General features: G+C 41.1%; 1 protein-coding gene across 8 annotated transcripts in view; it reads left to right on the plus strand.

Annotated features, from left to right (window-relative positions):
• Nucleotides 1–21,515, plus strand: part of HIVEP1 (HIVEP zinc finger 1) — a 121,835-nt gene that overhangs the window by 18,218 nt on the left and 82,102 nt on the right. For 3 of the 8 annotated variants that reach the window (XM_072152599.1, XM_072152601.1, XM_072152600.1), the window contains exon 2: nt 7,224–7,369. In XM_072152599.1, coding sequence (XP_072008700.1) covers nt 7,330–7,369 — 40 coding nt within the window. In that variant the 5' untranslated portion in view covers nt 7,224–7,329. Of the gene's footprint in view, nt 1–6,756; nt 7,018–7,223; nt 7,370–18,561; nt 18,759–18,787; nt 18,964–21,515 lie in introns of those variants that run through there. The other 5 variants (XM_072152606.1, XM_072152598.1, XM_072152603.1 and 2 more) reach the window with 5 other exon arrangements.

Consider the following 21,515-nt stretch of genomic DNA (forward strand, 5'->3'; position numbering starts at 1 on the left):
TTTTCTAGGTTGTTAGGAGGTTCAGAATTTTGGGAGCAATTTTTCTCATTTTTATGAAAAACGCCAAAACCCTTATTTAGAGGCACCTGCTCAGCTTTAACTGACTTTGAGAGGCCTAAACAGCAGTAAACCCCCATAAATTATGCCATTTTAGAAAGTACACCCCTCAATGTGTAAAAAATCAACTTTAAGAAGTATGTTAACCCTTTAGATGCTTCACAGTGGTTAAAACAAAATGGAGGTATAATTTACAAGCTGTCATTTTTTTTAGACAATATATTCATTTTGGCCAAAAATTAAACCGTCACAAAGTATTAAATGACAAAAAACTCCACAAAGTTTGATACCCAATGTCTCCCGAGTATGAGGATGCCCCATATGTGGTGGTGACTGCTGTACGGGCGCACGGCCGGGCATAGAACGGAAGGAGGCGCCATTCAGAGCAGATCTGCAATGTCACATCTTACAGGCTATAAAATGTTTATTTTTTTTGTAATTTGGACATATGGGGGATTATTTTTTTGTGGATGAGATCCACTTTTCAGGTACATCATTTACAGGGGGGCTCAATAGCCAATAATCAGATTTTATTAACTCTTTCTTGGTGGTGGTTAAAAAAATCATTAATTCTTGTTTATGGTTTTTAGCATTTTTTTCCTCGGACGTTCACCGTACCATAAAAATAATGTGTTATTTTTATTCTATGGGTTATCACGATTACGGTGATACCCCATTTATATGGCTTTTTTATGGTTAACTTGTTTTGCAGAATATAGAACTCATTTTGTGAGACATTTACTTGTTTTTGTATCACCATGTAACAATGGGCAGAACATTTATATTTTTTTGTTTACAGCGCTGGTTTAGAGCTTATTTTTTGCGGGACAAGCTGTACGTTTTCTTGGTATCATGTTGGGGTACATTTTACTTTTTGATCACTTTTTATGCACTTTTTATGCGGTCAGATGTGAAAATGTAATAATTTTTGTGAGGTTTTTTGTGTTTTTTTTTACGGCGTTCACCGTACGGGTTCAGTGACCATTTTATTTTATTGTACGGGTTGTTACGGACATTGTGATACCCAATATGTTGTGGGTTTTTTGGTGATTTTCACTTTTTTTATGTTTTATATGATTACTGCATGGGACGGGACTTAAGGGGACTTTTATTCTTTTTAAATAAGTTTTTTTTAGTTGCACCTTTTTTTTAAACTTTTTTTTTACTGTTTTATTTTGTCCCAGGGTGGGACATGAACAAGTGATCATTTGATCACTTGTTCATTGTAATATGCTGCAATACTAATGTATTGCAGCATATGACATAGTCAGCCTATGCATTCTGCATAGGCTGACAGCTGCACTGTTAGATCGTGCACAGTGCACGATCCTAGCAGGCAGCTGCCATAGGCAGCCCAGGGGACCTGATCGTGCCTCTGGGTTGCCATGGCAACGATCGGCACCTCCGTGCCCTGCACAGAGGGTGCCGATCGTCGCACCGATGCACCATAGACGCCGCGGTCACTATGACCGCGGCGTCTATAGGGTTAAACAGTCGGGATCGCGATAGTCGCGATCCCGGCTGTTACTGCGGGATCCCAGCTACCGCGTACCGCTGGGATCCTGCGGCGATCGCAAGGGCTCAGCTTCTGAGCCCGGGCGATCGCCATGACGTGATTCTACGTCAAGGTGCGGGAACTACCCGCATCCTATGACGTAGAATCACGTCAGGGTGCGGGAAGGGGTTAACTTGCAGACATATTATAGGAACATTCGATTTCTAGCATTTCATTAGGAGAGATGTTGAGATATTTGGACCTTTACCAGTAGTTCAGTATAAAGAGCACATTTGATCAGGCTGAAATTTAAAAGCTGTGTGTACTTTTGTACATTTTTTGTGAATTTTATTTTTCGTAAATCACTTGAGCATAAAACTCACTTAGGTCTCATGCTCACAAACATGTGAAGAGTCCGCAACCTATCTGCACAAATGGCGGCTAGTTCACAGCGCAGTGCTTGTACCATGTCTCACAAAACCAAACGTGCCAACCTTCTGCACCACACATTATAAAGCAAGCCCTTTTCCTGGATTTGCGGCGTAGCCTGGCAGTTTTGACTAATTCAAGGCACATTTTTTCAGTGTTTTTTTTTTTTTGCATTTCCTTTTACACTCTCTCCACAAGCTGTTTGTTTTAGATTTTTCCGTTAACAAGCCCTCATATAGCTTTGTAATCTGTGATACAAATAGTATTTTCTAGTGGCACTATTCAATATTCTGTCCAATGTACTGGGAAGCTGGAACAAAAATAAAAAATTTGGCAGAATTAGCAAAAAAACAAAACAAAACCCAACTGCGCTATATTTGGATGGGCTTTATTTTTACAGCTTTCAATGTGCGGTCATTTTGACACCCCCTCTTTATTCTTTGGGTCAGTACGTTTGCATAGATACCAAACTTATATAGTTTAGTATCTTAAAAATTCAAAAACTTTGCATAAAAAAAATGCCTTGCATAATGTCAGTGTACTTTGTTTACAATCCTTCATCCTGGTGGTAGATGTCCATTAAAAAGTTATGGGTGGCAGAGTATGGCGACTCTGACACCCATAACTTTTTAATGGACATCTACCACCAGGATGAAGGATTGTAAATGAAGTACACTGACAAAATGGTGTGTGCCCCCTCTGGCAGGATCTGATCTTATTTAATCTTTTTATTCCCTTTTTTTTAAGCCTTTTAAAATTATCTAAATAATAAAAGGCTGATGTTAGTGGAACCCGGAGCCCCTCAGTCTCATTTGCATAATTCTTAAAACCTTTTTTTCTTTAACACAAGGGCATAATAAGCAAAGAGAAGAACCGATCCTGCCACAGGGGGCACACACCAGTATGTCAGTGTTCTTGGTTTACAATCCTTCATCCTGGTGGTAGATGTCCTTTAATACTGAGTTTTCAGAGCCATGTGTGTGTTTGTTTGCAGGATGGGATGACTTTTTTCTGTTTTGGGAATAATTGACATGTTGGGGCACAGTGGTACCTAAGATGTTTATTTTACTTGTTTTTTATATGTGTTCAAGGAAAAGGGGGTGATTTGAATTTTTTCTTTAGATTTTTTTGAAACTTGTTTTTTATCTTTAACTATTATTTCAGCCCCCCTGCGGTGCTTGAACTCTTCTACAATATACCACAATACAAATGTATTGCAGTATATTGTGAATGTAGTCAACCTATCTCCAACAGACTGTAATGCATATTGACAAATGACAGCTATGGAAACCTTTGATTGGTTGCCATGACAGCCAAGTCTTCCAATGATGTCATAGGGGGGTGTCAAGATAGCGATGCCCAAAAGTTGCATTAATGTTTGTACAAGTGTCATAGATGCTTGTACAGCCAGTTTTATGTGATGCAGGTAAATCCCTATGGGACTATTTTGCCCTCTGGTGGGCCCTGAGCTGCAGCCTCTCCCTGTCTCTTCATTGCTGCAGCTTGTAGCCGCTGCAGTAGCTCATATGATCGGAGCTCAGTTATGCAGTGTAAGCTGCTGATCTTGTGTCACACGCACTAGAAGGATACTGTATAGTAGTAGGCTCATGGCTCGTGCGCTAGCGCCATGCCAGAGTAGGGAGTAATACACTCCCTGTTCTGCCACTAGGGACAGCACGTCGCCAGCGCTAACAATGTATTGACGTCATCAGACACCTTATTGCAGGGCAGGGGACAGCTACAGCTGGAGAGACCAGCAAGCAGAGTATGTTTTTTGTTTGGTCTTGAATGCACTAAAAATGGGGGTTTAATGCAGGGGGCCCTATATATGGGGGCATAATGGAGAGGCATTTTAAAAGGTGGCCTAATAAATGGAACATTATAGATGGGGACATGAGCAGGAGCATTATGAATGTGAGCGTAATGAGAGGGGGCATTAGGTATTGGGTAGAACTGAGATAAGTGTATGACCCCATGGGAAAATAAATTGCCCATCCTTGGCTTAGAGGTACAACCCATTAACTGTTTTCCTTCATTCTTCAGATAGCTACATTTGGCCAAGTGAGACTTGTATAATCTTTTCTCTGTTTTTATTGATTGTCATCTTTACAGCAGACAATAGATTTTATTCATTTGTACTGGAAATTTTAAATCTGACAGACTTAAGGGTTTGAGCTCGCTTACTAAAAACACTTTACTGTGCAAATACTTCACTTCATTGAATACAAGAGTTGGCATGAGCATGCAACCCTTGCTTTGAAGATGGGCGACCATAAAAACAATTGTGTGCCATTTGATTTGTTTAAGATGGTCTCGATTTAATGTATGGGTTTAATGTAGGGTCCTTTGTTTTTCTGTACGTCGAGTACTGCACTGCATCATATTGTTAACTCTGAGAGGGTGATTGTACGTTGGTTAGTTCCTTCATTATCGGCTGTTGTCTATGTTACCCATTGGGTATGAGCACACATGTACAAGCTAGGCCCTTTATCCTTCTCTTTCTCAAAATGCAGGATATCCTCTCCATTTTAATTCCACAGGGTATGAAAGAATAAAGGGTTTTTGCAAGCTCCAGTGATCTGCCAAATTCTTTAGTAGAAAGCTAGCATACCAGAAGACAGCGTGTTAATGCCTGGTGCTCCACATTGTCCCTCCCATTCTCAACACTCGATGCAGAGAGGTGGGAATGAGGCAGTCTCCTCTCATTGTCCTTGAAAATCATCTTTACATCTGAAATGAAAGACGCTCAGATTTCTGCTTCATATTTCCTCACATGGATTGCAATGTTATACCAAAATAGCTTAAAATAACCATAGTACGATATTCCTAATCATTCCCACTGTGGATAATGATAGTACTGAAGGTATACAGAACAAAGGAAATCTGTGATGACGTGTTGGTGCTTGTCTAATGGATGACGTCATTTCTAGTGCAACACTATTTAGTGATCTGTCTAGCTGATGCGATAACTGTGGGCATTTCCAGTACCTAAAACTGGCCTTTTACACAAAATTTCTTTCTGGATATGCAAAGCATTGCAGATCATATATTACCAATGTCACGTTCACCACAGTCACTACGTAGCCTGTGTCTAGGGACGACTGTGTTTTATTGAGGAAATCTGTACAAAACCTCATGCACATGACCATGTGGTGAAACGGGCTGCAAGCAGCTCTCCAGCCCAGTCACACTAGTGACAAGCACCATGATCATGCATGGTACAGGTCAGTGACGTGATCATTTGTGTGGCTAGCTCATGCCTACTATATATACAGGTGTGTGCATGAGGCCTAAAGTTGATAATACTGGCCACGTTCACATGTTGCCCTATAGGGTATGTGCACACTTTCACACAGATTTTGATGCATAAGTGGGAGACTGTTCACATGGTTTGATGACGATTCAGACTAGACTCATTGACTGGGGGCTCCGCTGTGGATATGTAATGTTAGGGAGTTTTGTTTTGTAAAAAAGTGTGTTCATATTAATTTTACAGGTGAAATAAATGTGATAAAATATAATGGCAATAAAAACATTGCCATTATATTTTATCACATTTATTTCACCTGTAAAATTAATATTTGCCCCCAAAAATGCTTCAAAAGTGCTTGTAATTATTTGTCTTTTTTAAAGCCATGAACTCCACCCTGTGAAAAAACACCCTTTACAAAAAAACTAGCAAATGGAATCCACCATGTAGTGGTGTGTATGTACTTCAATCCATTTCCTTTGGAAAATGTGACAATTAAAAGCTAAAGTCAGTGGCAATATCTGCAATACATTTGTTCTGCAAAGCTCAGCGGATGACTTGTGCTGAATGAATCTGTATGGGGCCAATGAGAAATACCCAGGTTACTTTATTTATTTTTCATTCATTGCTAAAAATAGCAATTGTGAGGCAGCAAGATGATTGGTGTCCTCCTGTTTGTGTCATTTGTAAATGTTCATTCCAAAAAATATGCAAAACTGATTTACAAATGGGACTAATGTTTGTTTTAGACGTCCAAAATGTAAGTTGTAATGGTGTAGTCCTCTGTAAAGGCGGCTGAGTATGTGTATGACTAAGAGGCCCTGGCCAGCAGCATGTACTGAGAGTCTCCCCGCAGCTCTAATCCTCTCGGGTTCCTGTAAGGCGCTCTATGTTGCATAGGGGTTTCCCCAAGCTCCTCCTTCCAGATTCATTCATATTTTCTCACTCTCTTAGCTCCTTCCCCTTTTAGCTGTGCAATTTTTCAGCCATCCTATATGTTCTCTTGTCGTTTTCCAAGCTGTCAAGTGCATGAATTTAGCCACAGCTAGATACAGCCCTCTCATCCCATGAATGTCCCCAGCCCTGGTAAAAGCCCACCCTCCTTTCTGTTTCCAGACTGTGCTGATGGCACCCTGCCTTTCTCAGCACTAACCCTTAAATCCATCCTCTAGTACAAGAGCTGAGAATTAACCCACGCTATACCACTCTGCTTCTGATATGCCTGCCTGAAATCGCTTGCTGCTGAGAGTGAAAAGCTATCCCATTTAGGAGATTACCCCCCCTTCCCTCTGTTGTCTACTGTCACCCTTCAGATTGTTAAAGTGTCAAGGTATTTGTACATAGTGCTGGTCCTTCATGGCTCTATTGAATAACTGTAGAAAATGATGGCATTATGTAGCTGAGCAGTGTGAGGATGATCTAACTGGCTTCCTCCCCCTGGTGCTGCTGAGCTTGGTAATGCCCTCTGAATGTGTGCATGTGCGCTTTCATTCACAGCCTAGCTAATGTTATCCTTCTCTCTCTCCTGTCACCCCTTGTCTCCCTGCCTCCCCCTTCCCTCCTCCTCTCCCGCTTTCTTTCTCTCTCCCTCCCTCTTGCTTTCCCTCCCCAGTATACTTGCTTGCAGTGTTGCAATAGGACAACCAGGCATCCCGATTTGTAAAGCTGGCACATTAGTGGGCTGTGCACATCGCATGTGATTCATAAAAGCATGAATGATCCGAGCAGCCAGCGAGATCTTCATGTGCTGGATGATGCTGTTTTGTTTTGCATTGCCCTGGAGGAGGTGTGTGCACTGTGTATGTGCTGCTCTAGTATTCATTGCAGCCTTTTTACTATTAGTTTCCATTCTGTCTTTCTGATTTGTGTTGATCACATGCACTACTGTCCATTTCATGGGGTGTGGGAGGGCAGTGAAGTCCCAGACCAGTGTGTCCCGGCTCTGCTTAGTCTTGTCTTTCCTCATGTTGTTTTTCTCCTTCCCTTGTTCAGCTGCTGGATTAACTGATACACTTGGCGGGTATATGGAGGCTTCTCTCCGCCAGCACCGCTCTCCATTTTTGAGAAGGAAAAACCAGGCTTCAGGAGGAGGAGGATCATGCCTCGGACAAAACAGATCCACCCCAGAAACCTAAAAGGTTAGCAAATGGTTTCTCTGTTTTTGCTTATGTGCTTGTTTTGGAGGATTTGTATCCAGCTGTTTAGCTAGTAAAGGTGGCATTAGCAAGGAGGGGGGAGATGCTCTGCAGCATGTCATTGTTTGGTAGCTGCAATCTTGAGCTGGTGATTTCATGTTCAGCTTTCCCAGCTTCTTGGCTAAATCTAAGTGTACAATGCCCCCAGATATGTAGCATGGAGTATCCTTTGTCTCTCTCCAGTTTTACATGTTAGTGTTGCACGATTGCCTCAACTCATATTGAATTAGAAGTTTTATGGTCTGTCTGATTATGTCACATCCACCAAAAAGTCTTCTGGAAGACAGATGTAGGGGTAAATGCACCTCTACAAATATAAAGGCCTATAAATAACCTGTCTTGTAGGCCTCATTCTTAAGATATAGACTAAGGTCATGACAGGGGCAAGGGTCATTCCTCTAGCAGTGTGAAACTTAATTCTAGCAATGCTTGGAAATAGTTCTTCATGTATTGGAACTAGTATGATATGTCATAGCAAATATATGTCCACCACTGCATTGTGAAAAGAAGCCACAGGAATGACATCATGTGCTATTGTATGTCGGATATATAATGTGTAAGCAGGAGATACAGACTATAATGATCTATTCGATACTTAGAAATTGGCCTTAGCATGCACATTTTCTGTGTGCAAACACAGCAGGGCATTGTATATTTTTCTCTAATTACGGAGATAAATCTGCCAACTTTTAATTTGCAGTGTAATTATTGTTTAATAATGATAAAGATGGTTTTATAAACAAAACAGTCTCAGCCCATGATGTCTCTTCAACTGTAAACGATGAGCGGTAATATTTCCATTCTGTAACCTGTATCTTTTTGTGTCTGCTTTACACCTTGCATCCAACAAGTGGTGCTTTACTTTCCTGACAGCTCTTATGTGTCATTGTGGATGGCAAAGGCCTGCTAGTATCCACAGGGATCAATCCATTGGATTAAGACTAGGCTGAGGCTTAATATTTTGAGTGAAATTTATTTGGCTTTCAGTAATGCCTTGACCTTGAAAATTGTCTTGAAAGTGACTAGCTGCAACTATCGCAGAAACACATTTTTTCCCAAAATCTCATTCAACGAAAAGATACCAATTTCCCACATGTTATAATTATTTTTTTTAGTCATGTGAAGGGTGCTGCCTTTCAAGGTAGTGCATAGTTAAAGTTTTTCTTATCCAATCCCGTAAAACTATTTGCATATTTCCTTCCCAGAATCCCTAACCAAGGCATATAAACTGAATTGTATGTTTGTGTTTGGCCTTCCCAAACATATACCCTATTAAACATTTATCTGGTGGACTCTACATTGTCTTCCCTAGATACCAATTTACACCTCAAAAATACTAGAGCAGACATCTTGAGTAATCTTTGATGAATTCTAATTTACAAGATGACGTGACCTAAGTAGAATCATCAACTTAACATGCTCTCCTATATAAGTGCAGTATATTCCAGTGACAGGTACATACTTTATTACTCACAATTCCTAAACAATGTAAATCAGTTTGGCTGCTTGGAGAGCTATACTATAGTTTGAGTCTGGTATATTCAGGAAGAGAGCACTCTGACATTGGATGACAGGCTGCTTTTATTCTTCATTACAAAGAAGCCTCCTCATGAATACATTGGACTCAAGAGACGTAGGATTTTGTTTTTTGGTAGTGTGTAACTTTCGAGTCTTTTCCCACCACTCATATGAGCTTTTATTGTTCCAACCTTTAAAAAGGAAGTACAGATGCAGCTCAACCTTTTTTCACATTAATTTTACTGCAGTTGAAATGGGTGATCTCCATGGCAAATCTGAAACCTAATGGCACGGTGAAGCAGTGAATGGAGATTGCCATATTTTCCACTGCATGTAGACAAAGCTTGGAAAACCCAATTTTTCTAGCTTGCCAATGTCATTTGGTATTGATTTTCTAAGTGAAAAATCTGTTGTGAATCTTTCACATCAGTACATGTCCTAATGGTACATTATGCACCTAAAGTTTTGTAGTATTCTTTCCATAGCTGATTTAACCGGTTTGATCAACAGGGAAGTACAGTAACCTCTGTAAACCTAAGGGTGCGTTCACACGTTGCAGTTAAAACTGCATCACAATCAGCTTTGAGGTGGTTTTAGGTGCAGTTTTGTCAATTGAACAGGTGAAAGACATGAACTGAACGAGTGAATGACATTTGTGGAGCAGTTTTCCCCTTCAAAATCAAATTCACTCGTTCAGTTCATGTCTTCCACCTGTTCAATTGACAAAAATTCACCTAAAACCACCTCAAAGCTGATTGCGATGCAGTTTTAACTGCAACGTGTGAACGCACCCTAAGGCTGCGTTTCCACGAATGTTCAGCTGCACAGATGGAGGGGTGAAAGCTCCTCACCCCTTCCCTCTCCATAGGTAATTAACTGTACTTTAGCTTTAGGCTAAAATAAACAGCAATAACAGTTATCAAATGTGTCTGCAATTAAGCTTTATTGTTAATCCTGGTTCTTATGACAATCTAATTGTCACAGAGACCAACAAAATTCTGTCTGGGGTATAAAATATACAATTTTGACTTATAACAACAAAAACCTTCAGAACCTAACTTGTACGTAACCTGGGAACTGCCTGTATATAGAAAAATGTTTTGTTTATATAAATGTAAGAAATGGAGGAAAATCCTTGGGGGAAACCAAACAACTATTTTTATAGAAAATTGAGCATGTTGTTGTTTTTTTACTGAAAACTGGCAGAAGTCAAAGCCTCAATGTACACCAACTGCCAAATATTTCAGACTGTATTAGATCAATATCCTGGGATTTGTGTACATCTATTTTGTCACAACTTATTATTAAAGGATTATTTTCATGTGGCTCTTCTCTGTTTATGTAACTCCCAGAAAGGTGAATAAAACTTATGGAAACAGTATAGCAGGTCAAATTCATCTAAGGCCCCATGAAACAAATGTGTAGAGAAAGTATTAAAACAGCAGTATATATGTCCGTTTACATTACAATGCATGTACATTGCTTTATTGTCCACCGTACCATGAGCGGGACGTATAAAAATATAGAGCATACGGCCCATAGAAGTCAATTGGAACGTATAAAATACGGGCTAAATAAATGCTGCATACGGCTGTGCACCGTATGCTGCTGTATATATATAATATATATATATAATATGTATGTATGTGCATTATCCAGAACCAGTGGGAGGTGCATTCTTTCAGCCATCCATCATTTACCAGCCCACATTTAGAGCCATAATACAGCCATATACACAGAACAGAAAAGGCCATACGGTCGTGTGCATGAGGCCTAACATTGAGAGCTTCAGAAACAATATAGTTTATGTCTTTAATTCCTATTTACTTCAGTGGGAAACAATTCCATAATGCAGAGTGGTGGAGACTACTCATATCGGCAGCGAATGGAACCCAAGCCTGGTGAGTGCAGGAGGGCTGGATTTACATCAAGCGCCGGCACACCATAGACCACAGTTTATGAGCATCCATAAAAATGAATGCTACAAGGATGTGACATAGCTGTCTAAGAAAGAAGAAAACTTTTTTCAAGGCTGAGAATCGGCACATGCTGCTTTTATGGACTGCATCACAGTTTTAGGACTTGTGCACACAAACGTGAAATGTGGACGTGTTCTATCCAATTTTTTCATTCACACATCCCCAGACAATGAAGCAGGTCCTAACTTGCTTTAGTTTGCAGCTCTTTTCCAACTTTTTCTAAAGTCCTAGGAAAATTAATTATCGAAATTAAAACATAATAAAGCCCATATAAATGTGGTATCTTCATGATCAGACCCAGAGAAGGGGAGTATCATTTGGAGAGCACAACAAAAGCTGTAAAAACACAAGAAAATGGTGCAAATGTGTTTTTACATTAACTTCACTGCATTTGCATTTTTTTCCAGCTTCCTAGTACATTGCTCACCAATCAACCCCCTCCCCCAGTGTGATCTAGTAGTTTTCTTTTTCCTGTCTGACTGGCATCAGTAATTCAAATAGGATTTCCCAGGTTTTAAGTTATCCCCTATTCACAGGATAGGGGATAGCAAGGGGATCATTGAGGATCTGACTAGTGCGACTCCCACAATCTTGGGAACCCCAGTGAGCCATGAAACTGGAGCCTCTTTCTCATTAATGGTGTATGTATTATTATAGAAAATCTGTAACTGTGTTTTTAATTAGTTATCCCCATCTCATCATGAATAGGAAATCCATTTATTGTTATTATAGTTTATTAGGTGTATGGCAGTCTCCTTTATGACCATGCATGAAAAAGCTTTAATTACCTTTTTAATTTTTAAGTAATTAATTTAATAAATGTAATAAGTGTTTTTGAACGTTTTAAAACATAGTAGTTTTTTTTCAACATCTTGCTTCTTGCACACTGTAACAGTCTTTAAATCTGTGGCTCCATGCCCCCCAGAGCCTTTCTGGCTCATTATCATAATTTTAAAAGGGGTTTTCCAATTGTTAATAAAATTCTGGATCTGGACTGAGGATGGATTTTTAAATATACAAATCTGTACTCTCCTCCTCCGTCGCTACCGGTGGGCCGCACCGCCGTCTTGCTGGTCAATGCCCCTGTTTGTTTACAGGGACATGAAAGCTCTGCTGAGTTTGGCTTCGGGCCGGCCATCCCCACCCGTCCCTATTCCCAGCGCTGTATAACCGGTAGCTACGGAGGAGGTGAGTACTGGTTTGTTTTTAAAAGTCCCTCCCCAGACTGGCTCCTAAATTTAAAAAATTAAAAACCCTTTTAAAGGTTGATTTTAGAAGGAAGGAGGCCATGAATAACAAATTACCACAATCACAGTGCCTGAATAAGTGCTCCTGGTTTATCATGCTTGATTTTGACAGTAGATTTCCTAGGAAACATTTCCTAGATCCATGCACATAGTTTGGAGGGTGAAAGTGAGTTTATCTGAAAATGCTATTTATGTATAAGTCTGAAAAGGCTCCAGCTTGCTTCCAAACTTTACTTTTAAGTTAGCCAGCACAGCTGTTTAACAGGAGGAACTAGCTTGCTCTTTCACTATGACTATCCCATGAACACTAGGTACTTTCCATAGAAATAAAGCATGATGGGACTGGCTTGACATGACAAAAGTCTAAACAGCTGCCGCACCTTGTCTCTTTTTCACAAAGATGCTAAATATTTCAGAAATGTTGATGGACGGTGGAGCTGTGAAATTTAAAAACTGTAGATTATTATACCAGAAAAAAAATTAAGTTTATGCTGCAGATAAAGATTAAATTTTAACTTGAAGTATCTCTGATTCTATAAGATCCATAATACTGGCATGTTTTAAAAGTATATAATTCTCATCTCAAACACAACACCATAAGCTTAGTGATCACTGTGTGTAAGCAAAGTGACTTCTGAGACTATTTTCATTTATTTTATAGGCAAATGTCCCAAGGAGGAAACCCTAAAAAGGATATTTCATGCCCCACCTCTTGGTGCTGTTAATTTAGTGGTGAAAATGTTGTTGAAAGGTTCCCTATCATTTACTGTCATTGCTCATTTAAATTTTTTTATTTTTGGGTCCATATATCATCATTGTTGTTTAATCTGTTGCCGAGTCATATGTCTGCAGAAAAGGTCTGTGTCAGAAAGTAAGAGTTCTCCTTACGGAGACTGCCAATTAAGGCCGCCATGTAGGTGTGTGGAGTTGTAGCCATGGATGCCCCACTAGGGGATTCTGGGAAAATATGCAAATATGCAAACTGATAAGGTAAACCACGCTTGTTTTAGCTACCTTGTAAGGCTACATTCAAACACGTGTGCCCACAGTACCGTAGCATGGCGGGCACACGTAAGAGACCCAACCAGGTCGAAACATTGCTGTCTACAATTGGGCGGCTTTTCCTTCTGGAATAGATATACTGGTTTGGTTTTAATTCTGCATCATGCCATGAGGCTTCCTGAAGGCCATGCTTGATGCCAAGGGAGCTGCCTTACATGGTAGCTAACAGAGGCATGGTTTTCCTTATCCCATCCTGGAAACTTTGCATATTTTCCCAGAATCCCCTAGTGAAGCATCCATGGCTATAAGACTCCACATGGCTACACGGCAGCCTTAATTGGCTCCGTAAGGAGAACTCTTACTTCCCGACCCTAGTCACAAGCCTCTCAACCAGCCAAACCAGTTCCCTACACTGTACTGAAGAGACCCAATCAGGTTGAAACAGAGCTGTCTACAGTTGGGAGTCTGTTCCTTCTGGAATAGATATACTGGTTTGGTTTTAATCCTGCATCATGTCATAAGCCTTCCTGAAGGTCATGCTTGTTGTCAAGGGAACTGCCTTACAAGGTAGCTAAAAGAGGCGTGGTTATCCTTATACCATCCTGAAAAACTTTGTATACTTTCCCAGAAAAGGTCTGTGTGACAATTGTATGTAATCCATTTTTCCGAATCCACAAAAAAAGTAAAACAAAAGCTTGGATTCTTCTAACCTTTTGAAGGGTCACATGAGTGTGTTACCTATAAACTGATCCACAAATACCTATAGCACACAGATTTTTCACATTGTATGGGAAGGGGCTCATGCTAGGAATAGGGTCTGCTCTGTGTTTTCTGCAGCCTCCACAGGGATCCATATAAAACACATTCATGTGCATAGGTCAATTTAAATAAACATGCAAGTGAGTGTGCCATCTGCAAAAGAAAAGACCAAAACAATGTTATGCATGTAGCCTTAGCCCTCATACACACGGTTGTTTTTTTTACTTACTGCCTTTCTTTGCTTCTGTCTCAAGGCTCCATGTATTGAGCCTTACAAGTAATGCTGAAAACAGGTCCTATTCTAGGCTGTGTTTGCGACTCTGCCCTCCGATAGAAGTCCATGGCGCTGTGAAATATACATAAGTGAAGATGCCAGAAATGATCAATTTTCACCTGAAATGAAGGTGATGTTTTCTGACTCCTCTGAAAAAGGGACATGTCCTCGGTAATGGTTGCACTACAAAATAACTAGTGCACCAAAAAATTCAGTTGATGTGCCAGAATATTGTGGTGCATTAACTAATAGGAGGTGCAAAGCTCGATTTGCCAGCCTTGTATTGCGCCAAATTAATCATCCAGCATCACAGTGGCCCAAATATATGAAAACTGGTGCAATCTGCCTCTGTGCAGTTTGCCTCGCTCATGTGTAGTTTGCACCAGACAATCCACCAGTAGCACAGATACTTAGTAAATCTGGTCTGTTTTCAGGACTTGTGCACAGTTGTACTTTGGTGCACTTTTCTTCATGCTGTTGCATCACAGTTGTGTCAAATTGCAGTAATAAATGTGGTGCAAACTGCAACTAAGCACTACAATGCCCCTTAGGCCCCTTCTACACTCGCATCACACTCGCAACGCGTGCTGCTCGGATCGCACGGCCCGAACACTGAAAACTGGAAATGAACTGACATCCTGAGTTCAGTTCCGGTTTGCAGTGTTCCGGCCGTGTGATCCAAGCAGCACGTGTTGCGAATGTGATGCGAGTTCATATCAGCACATTCGGGAGTGTAGAAGGGGCCTTAATGTGCACAGTTTTCCAAAGTAATAGGACGTATGTAGTCGTATGGAAATTGTGAATTGGTTAATCCCTTTAGGACCTGTTTTTTTGGGGGGGTTTGCACTTCTGTTTAGTTATCTGTGAGACAATGGGGCACAAGTATCTTAGTTTTTTCTTTGTGCTCTTGGCTTTCTTTTTCTTCTGCTCTTCTACTGGTCAGATGTGTCTTAGGAGTTTTGCCATTTAAATACATCTGGGCTTGGGTCTTTAACCGGTTCGCGACCGTCCACCGTGTATTCACAGCGGCGGTCCAGCTGCGCTGCATGGAGAGGGCTCACGGGCTCATAGCAGTGCCGCTATGCAGTGCATAGCAAAGCTGCCGGCAGCCTCAAAAAGATAGCGGCGCATGGGCGCCACCATCTTACCTGTGATCGCCGCTCCCCGTGACGTCATCGGGGAGCGGACATCCGTCTCCATGGTAGCCTCGGGTCTTCCGAAGACCCGAGGCTATTTCGTTTTAACCCCTTCATTACAATGTGCTGATAGCACATTGTAATGAATTAGGAGGAAAATCCCCATATACTGCCATACTGTGCCATACGGTGTTTACAGCTAATACCTACCATTAGCAGTGGTAGGTTTCCTTTAAAGAATTTGCGACTTTTTTAACAAAAGTCACAAAAAAGTACACCAAAGTTGCAAACCACTTCAAGCCTGGCAAAAGCAGGTATGTATTTGCGCCAAATTTGATATATATACTTTTTTGCGACTCTTATTCACAAAAGTCACAATTTTCACTTCTGTAATGGAGTGATAACTTAGGGAATACTGAAGAAACACATGACAAACTTTGAAGATTGCAAAAAAAAGTAAAATAAGTGTACATGGACTTCTTTCATCATATTTCTGTATAATTCAAAGACTCTGTCCTCTGCAATCCAATATATGGGTCCATTTTACAGGCTTCATCCAAACATATGTTAAGATCTACTTTTATTTGGTTATTATGGGTCGTTTACAAGTGGCCATTTGTATGTTGTCTGTAACTTTCTATTTGGAAATGTTTTGGTATATAAAGAGTTTAAACAAAATGTACATTTAGTTTAAAGGGGTTCTGAATTCCAACACCTTTTCTGAGCCATAGTGGAGAGATGCTAACTATCAACAGTTACCTCTCCATGTTCCCCCACAGCAGTTCTCCTCTCCCCTGCCGCTGGTGTTTACAGTTCTGTAGCTGGTACATGAGTCTTTAAAGAGAACCCGTCATGCAAAATAACCCCCCTAAACTAAATATATTTTCATAAACTGCCATTAGAAAGTGTTGCCTCTATCCCTTCATTGTCCCTCTACATGCCTGTAAACCTAAGCAATGAGGTCCTAAAGCTGTATGCAAATGACCTGTGAAATGTCCAATGAGTCATTAGCATATTCAAGCTGTCCAGCTTATTCATGAGTGGGAGGCACAGCCACACCGCCAGTGCTTGACTGACAGCCTGTATAATGATGCGAGGCTGTATACTGATGTAATTGCTGCTCCATGTGCTTCCTGGTGCTGGCGCCCCCTGCAGCCTGTGTGTGTGTGTGTGTGTATAGGAGAGATACAACAGCTCCAGGATGTATTAAGAGGATGCAGCATGTCAGCAGATGCAGCACACACACTAGCAATGCTTTACTATACATTACACACAGACATGAGCAGGTGGAGGAGAGGGGAAGGGTAACAGGGGTGACATCACTGCCTCTGACCATGTGACCAGACTCATTTACATAATAAAGAATAGATGATTTTATAATGATTAATGTATGAATTGACTAGATAAAGGCTGGGATGGGATCCTTGTGAGCTGCTCCAACAGGTAGTAGTGACAGAAATAGTGACAGAGACCTGATGACAGGTGTCCTTTAATTGGCACCCACATGCCACTTCCTGCCTTTTTTCACATCCCCTAACAACCCTTCCATTTAAATTCTTGCAAGTGCAACTGCGTTTTTAATGCGTCTCCATAGACTTGAATGGGGCGTGAAAAACGCAGCCCATTGAAAATAATGGGACAGAGTGCAATGGCAGTTAACTTGTGTGTGAAAGGGGCCTAGTAGAGCATGCCGAGGTATCTGTGAACTCTACACATGTTCATCTATTACATTAAGGAGATGTGCAGGTAAATCTTTTCTGTTTGGAGCACACTTTTTTGCCATCAAAGTCAAATTTTATAAATGTTTTATAAAATTTTACACTTTGAATCAAAATCGCATGAAGGTGCCTATGTCTATAAACTCTTTAATGCAATTTTTAAAATGGGGCAAGTGTCTGCTTTCTGAAAATATATGGTTTGTTCGGGTTTATGTAAAAAAAATTGCTCTGGCTGATAATGCGTCAAAATTTCCAGAAATACCTGGCAGTGAAATGGGTTAATGAGTCGCGATTACTTTTCCTACCCTAGGCTAATACTAAAGTCAATAAATTTCCCAGTTTATTTTGCAATATAATTAGATGTCTCTGCTTATACAGGCGGTCCCCTACTTAAGGACACCCGACTTACAGACAACCCATAGTTACAGACAGACCCCTTTGACCTCTGGTGAAACTTTCTGAATGCTTTACTATAGTCCCAGACTGCAATAATCAGCTGTAAGGTGTCTGTAATGAAGCTTTATTGATAATCCTTGGTCCCATTACAGCAAAAAATGGTTAAACTCCAATTGTCACTGGGGACAAAATTTTTGTCTGGATCTACAAAATATACAGTTTTAACTTGCATACAAATTCAACTTAAGAACAAACCTCTGGACCCTATCTTGTACGTAACCCGGGGACTGCCTGTACTCAAGAATATGTGGTACGTACAGGTAGTACAAGAAAAGTTGAATTTGTATGTAAGTCGGAACTGTATTTTTAATTGTAACCCCAGTCAAAAATGTTTTGGTCTCTACGACGATTGGATTTTAAAAATGTTGGGTTGTCATAAGAACCAGGATTAATAATAAAGCTTAATTGCAGACGCATTTAATAACTGTTATAGCTCCTTATTGTAGCCTAGGGCTAAAGTACAGTAAATTACCAATATCTAGAGGTCCGTTTGTAACTAGTGGTCGTATGTAAGTCGGGCGTACTTAAGTAGGGGGCCACCTGTATTTTCCTTGCAGTGAAAAGGCGAAAGACAAGGGGACATTGTGTAAAGGGGGCTACGGACAAGAGGGCATTTTAGTTTGGGGGCTGCAGGAATGGCATATTATATGGGTTGGGGTTAGATACAGGGTACTTTTTTTGGAAAGTCACTGGATACAAAAAGGTTGGGGAGCACTGCTTTAGACAGCACAGGGCTTTGTGGAGACACTTAGTGCAGGAATGGTTATTAGCTGTGATTACCAGAGGGCATACAATGGAGGACCTCTCTCCGGAGTCACTCAGTCACTTGCCTCTGTCCCCATGACATTTGTATGACTCGTATTGCCTATCCCATGTGTACTACAGATTGTCTTTGTAATCGGTAACATCTCGATGATTTGTTTTTTCTTTTTGATGTCAGATACACTATTTACAAGCAGTGACCGCACAGCCCTTGCAAGGGTTAAGTTTGTGAGCGGAAGGGGACTTGTTGTGACTACTGCTGACATTCATGGCCTCCTGCGTCAGGCAGGGGGTGGCCCCGCTGTAGCTACTGTTGCTATGGGGAGATGGCGGGGGAGGATTCCTAGGTTCCCTAAGCCTGACTGGGAGATTACGTCTGACTGATTAAGCCATGCGGCGGAGAGCTTCCCGGGTGTCCGGGCAACACTTAGCGCGGGATGACCCGACCACGGCTGTCCGGTAACAGAACCTGTGCTGTGACGTAAGTGCCTGGGCACCTCGTGTAGACGATAGAGGGCGTCATGCAGTAGTCTGGGGAAACGCACTGGTCCGCCCTCTGAACGGGGCTCTACACGGAAGTGACGGGGATATTGTGAAACGTTTGGAAATCCCTCAGTAGTTATGTGAGGAAACACTGCGCCGAGTCCTGGCCTGTTAACTGCTTGTGCGCCGCTCGTCCCCTTCTAGTACGTGTAGCATACGAGGCAGCATGCATGTAATAATGCAGCAGCAGTGCTTTATAGTCACTATATAATCTACAGCAAATGACGACAAGGTGGATTATGAGGGCGCATGCAAAGAGCACCTGAGACTGGCCTTGTGCTCCTGTTATCAGACAAGTTTAAGATTATTGTAACATGGCTGAGATCTGTGACTGGACCCATGGAGTGTCCATACATACATATAATTCATACATATATACATAGTTTGCAGGTTTCCGGTAATCACTGGCTCATATTTGCTGAGACCATTTTGTTACCATGTCTCTGAAGCCCCCTTTGAAAGGCTGAGCATGTCACATTATGATTATCACCTGGACTAGTAGGTATTTTCATCCCATTCAGGTCGGTTTATACTTATTTACATTTGAGCAGATATATATATATGCAAAAAGCTCTAACTAGACTTCTATAGGAAGGAAAGGCCACAAATATAGATAGGAATAAGACCTGTGGGGGAAAAAAAACGTCAGTGTGCATGACTATATTGAATAACATTGGAATGTGAGGCTGCAGTATAAAATACGGATAAAACATGTCTGAAACAACGTCTCCCAGTCTCATTGTGACATTACATGAGGTAGAGTGAGGGGAAAGTGCTGAGGAAGCTGTGGATGGCTTAAAGGGGTTTTCCCACGAAAGGAAATTCTCAAATCTCAATCCCCTAGCTATGTTTGCACAATAAAGATGATTTTAACCCCTTCCTTTACAATTTTAATCAGTGTTATTGCTGTTTTAGCTCCTATCACTCCCTAGGTTTGTCAGTGTAAAATCCCAGGGTGTGGGCGGGGATTCTCTAAGAAGACACATTATGATCCATGTAGTTCTGTAGGGTGACAATGTGGTTACATTATCATGGTGCAGATATATATACACTTTCATCTGGCTTCTGACATTGTACTAACACACCAACACATAGAAGGAGATATGAGACAGATGATGAGATGCCTATTACATGGAGGCATGACAGACACAGACTTTTACACTCTGCTACATCTCTGTTCTCACAGACATGTGCCTGCCTCCCCTTTCCCCCAGATCACTTATGTTCCTGTAGTTGGTAACTTGCAGCTTCTCTCTGCTCACGATGTGGTGTTGGCAGGAAGTGAATCAGTGAGTGTCAGTGAGCTCCTTGCTGTAGTGATGAGCACCTCTAAGTACTGGCTCTTGGTCGTGAACGACCCACCCCTAACCGCCTCACCAAGTCCCCTTTAACCCAATACAATCGGGTTAAAAGTGGTGTGAAGTTGGTGATTGACTGGCCTGTGGTTCCCTATTGTATATTTAATGGGGAGCCATTCAGGAGCCAGAAGAGCCGGCTCTTCTTAATGAGCGGAGCCTAATGATCCAACTCACTATAAAGAGCCGTGATTCCCATAACTACTGTGCTGTATTGCAGGGGGTTGTGGCTACAGTCAGAGAGAGACAGACATCAAGTCAGAAGTTACTGGGTCGTGTCTAGGGGCAACTGAAATTGTATACACCAGGACTGATAGAGAAAGGTCGGACTTATATCTTTTAAATGCTGTATTTTTGTTAATACCAGTGAATTAGATAGTGTGTTATTTTGTTATCCTGAGTACATATAAGAAACTTGTCTTCGTGGGAACACCCCTTTAATTTTGGAAGGAAGTAGTCCATTTATAACAAATATAAAAAGTCACAGGGCCTTGGACCTAAGACTGCATTCACACACGTATGGGGGATGTACATACGACCGATATACGTCCCCCATACACTTCTATGGGCTCATGGCATCGTACATGTGCGGCACCGTACCGCTCCGTAGCCCGGGAAAAGATAGGATATGTCTATCTTTTCCAGTTTTACGGCGCCGTGGCCCATATGTTCCTATGGAGAGGGCCGGGAGTGAGCTGCGCTCACCTCCTCTCCCCGCGCACTGCCGTGTGCCCGCCGTGCTATGGTGCGGCGGGCAACGGCAGTGTGCATGTAGCCTAAGAGTAAGTGCCCCTGGTTTATCATGATGGATTTTGATGTAACTGAATCTCTAAAACCTATATATTTTTGAAAGAAGACAACTTGGCATTTACATATTACATGTCCCAGTTCACAGCCCCTACCACTCTCATGTAACTTTAACAAAAGCCATGCAATATTTGGTTGTAATCCACAAATGAGTTAAATGAAATCTACCACATGGATGCAGTGTTGTACACCAAGCACACTAACACACTGGTGTGGGTATCCCCTGAAACTCTGGTTTTCCTAGTTTTGGAGAAAAATGTATTTTAAAATTATGCAAATTCAGATTTGGTGACTTTATGATGGTTTATTAATGTGAACATATACAATGAACTCTACAAATGTTCATCTATTATTTTAAGTAGGAAATATTATTATTATTAAACTTTTAATTAAAATTATATGATGGTGCCAATGTCTATAACTCCATTTTACATCATATAAAAAATGGAATAAAAAGGGATCAAAATGGTAGCATTGAAAACGTTGGCTCATTTCGCAAAAAATTACACCTCACACAGATCCGTACAACATAG

The sequence above is a fragment of the Engystomops pustulosus genome, chromosome 5, assembly GCF_040894005.1.
Source record: "Engystomops pustulosus chromosome 5, aEngPut4.maternal, whole genome shotgun sequence".
NCBI lineage: Eukaryota > Metazoa > Chordata > Amphibia > Anura > Leptodactylidae > Engystomops > Engystomops pustulosus.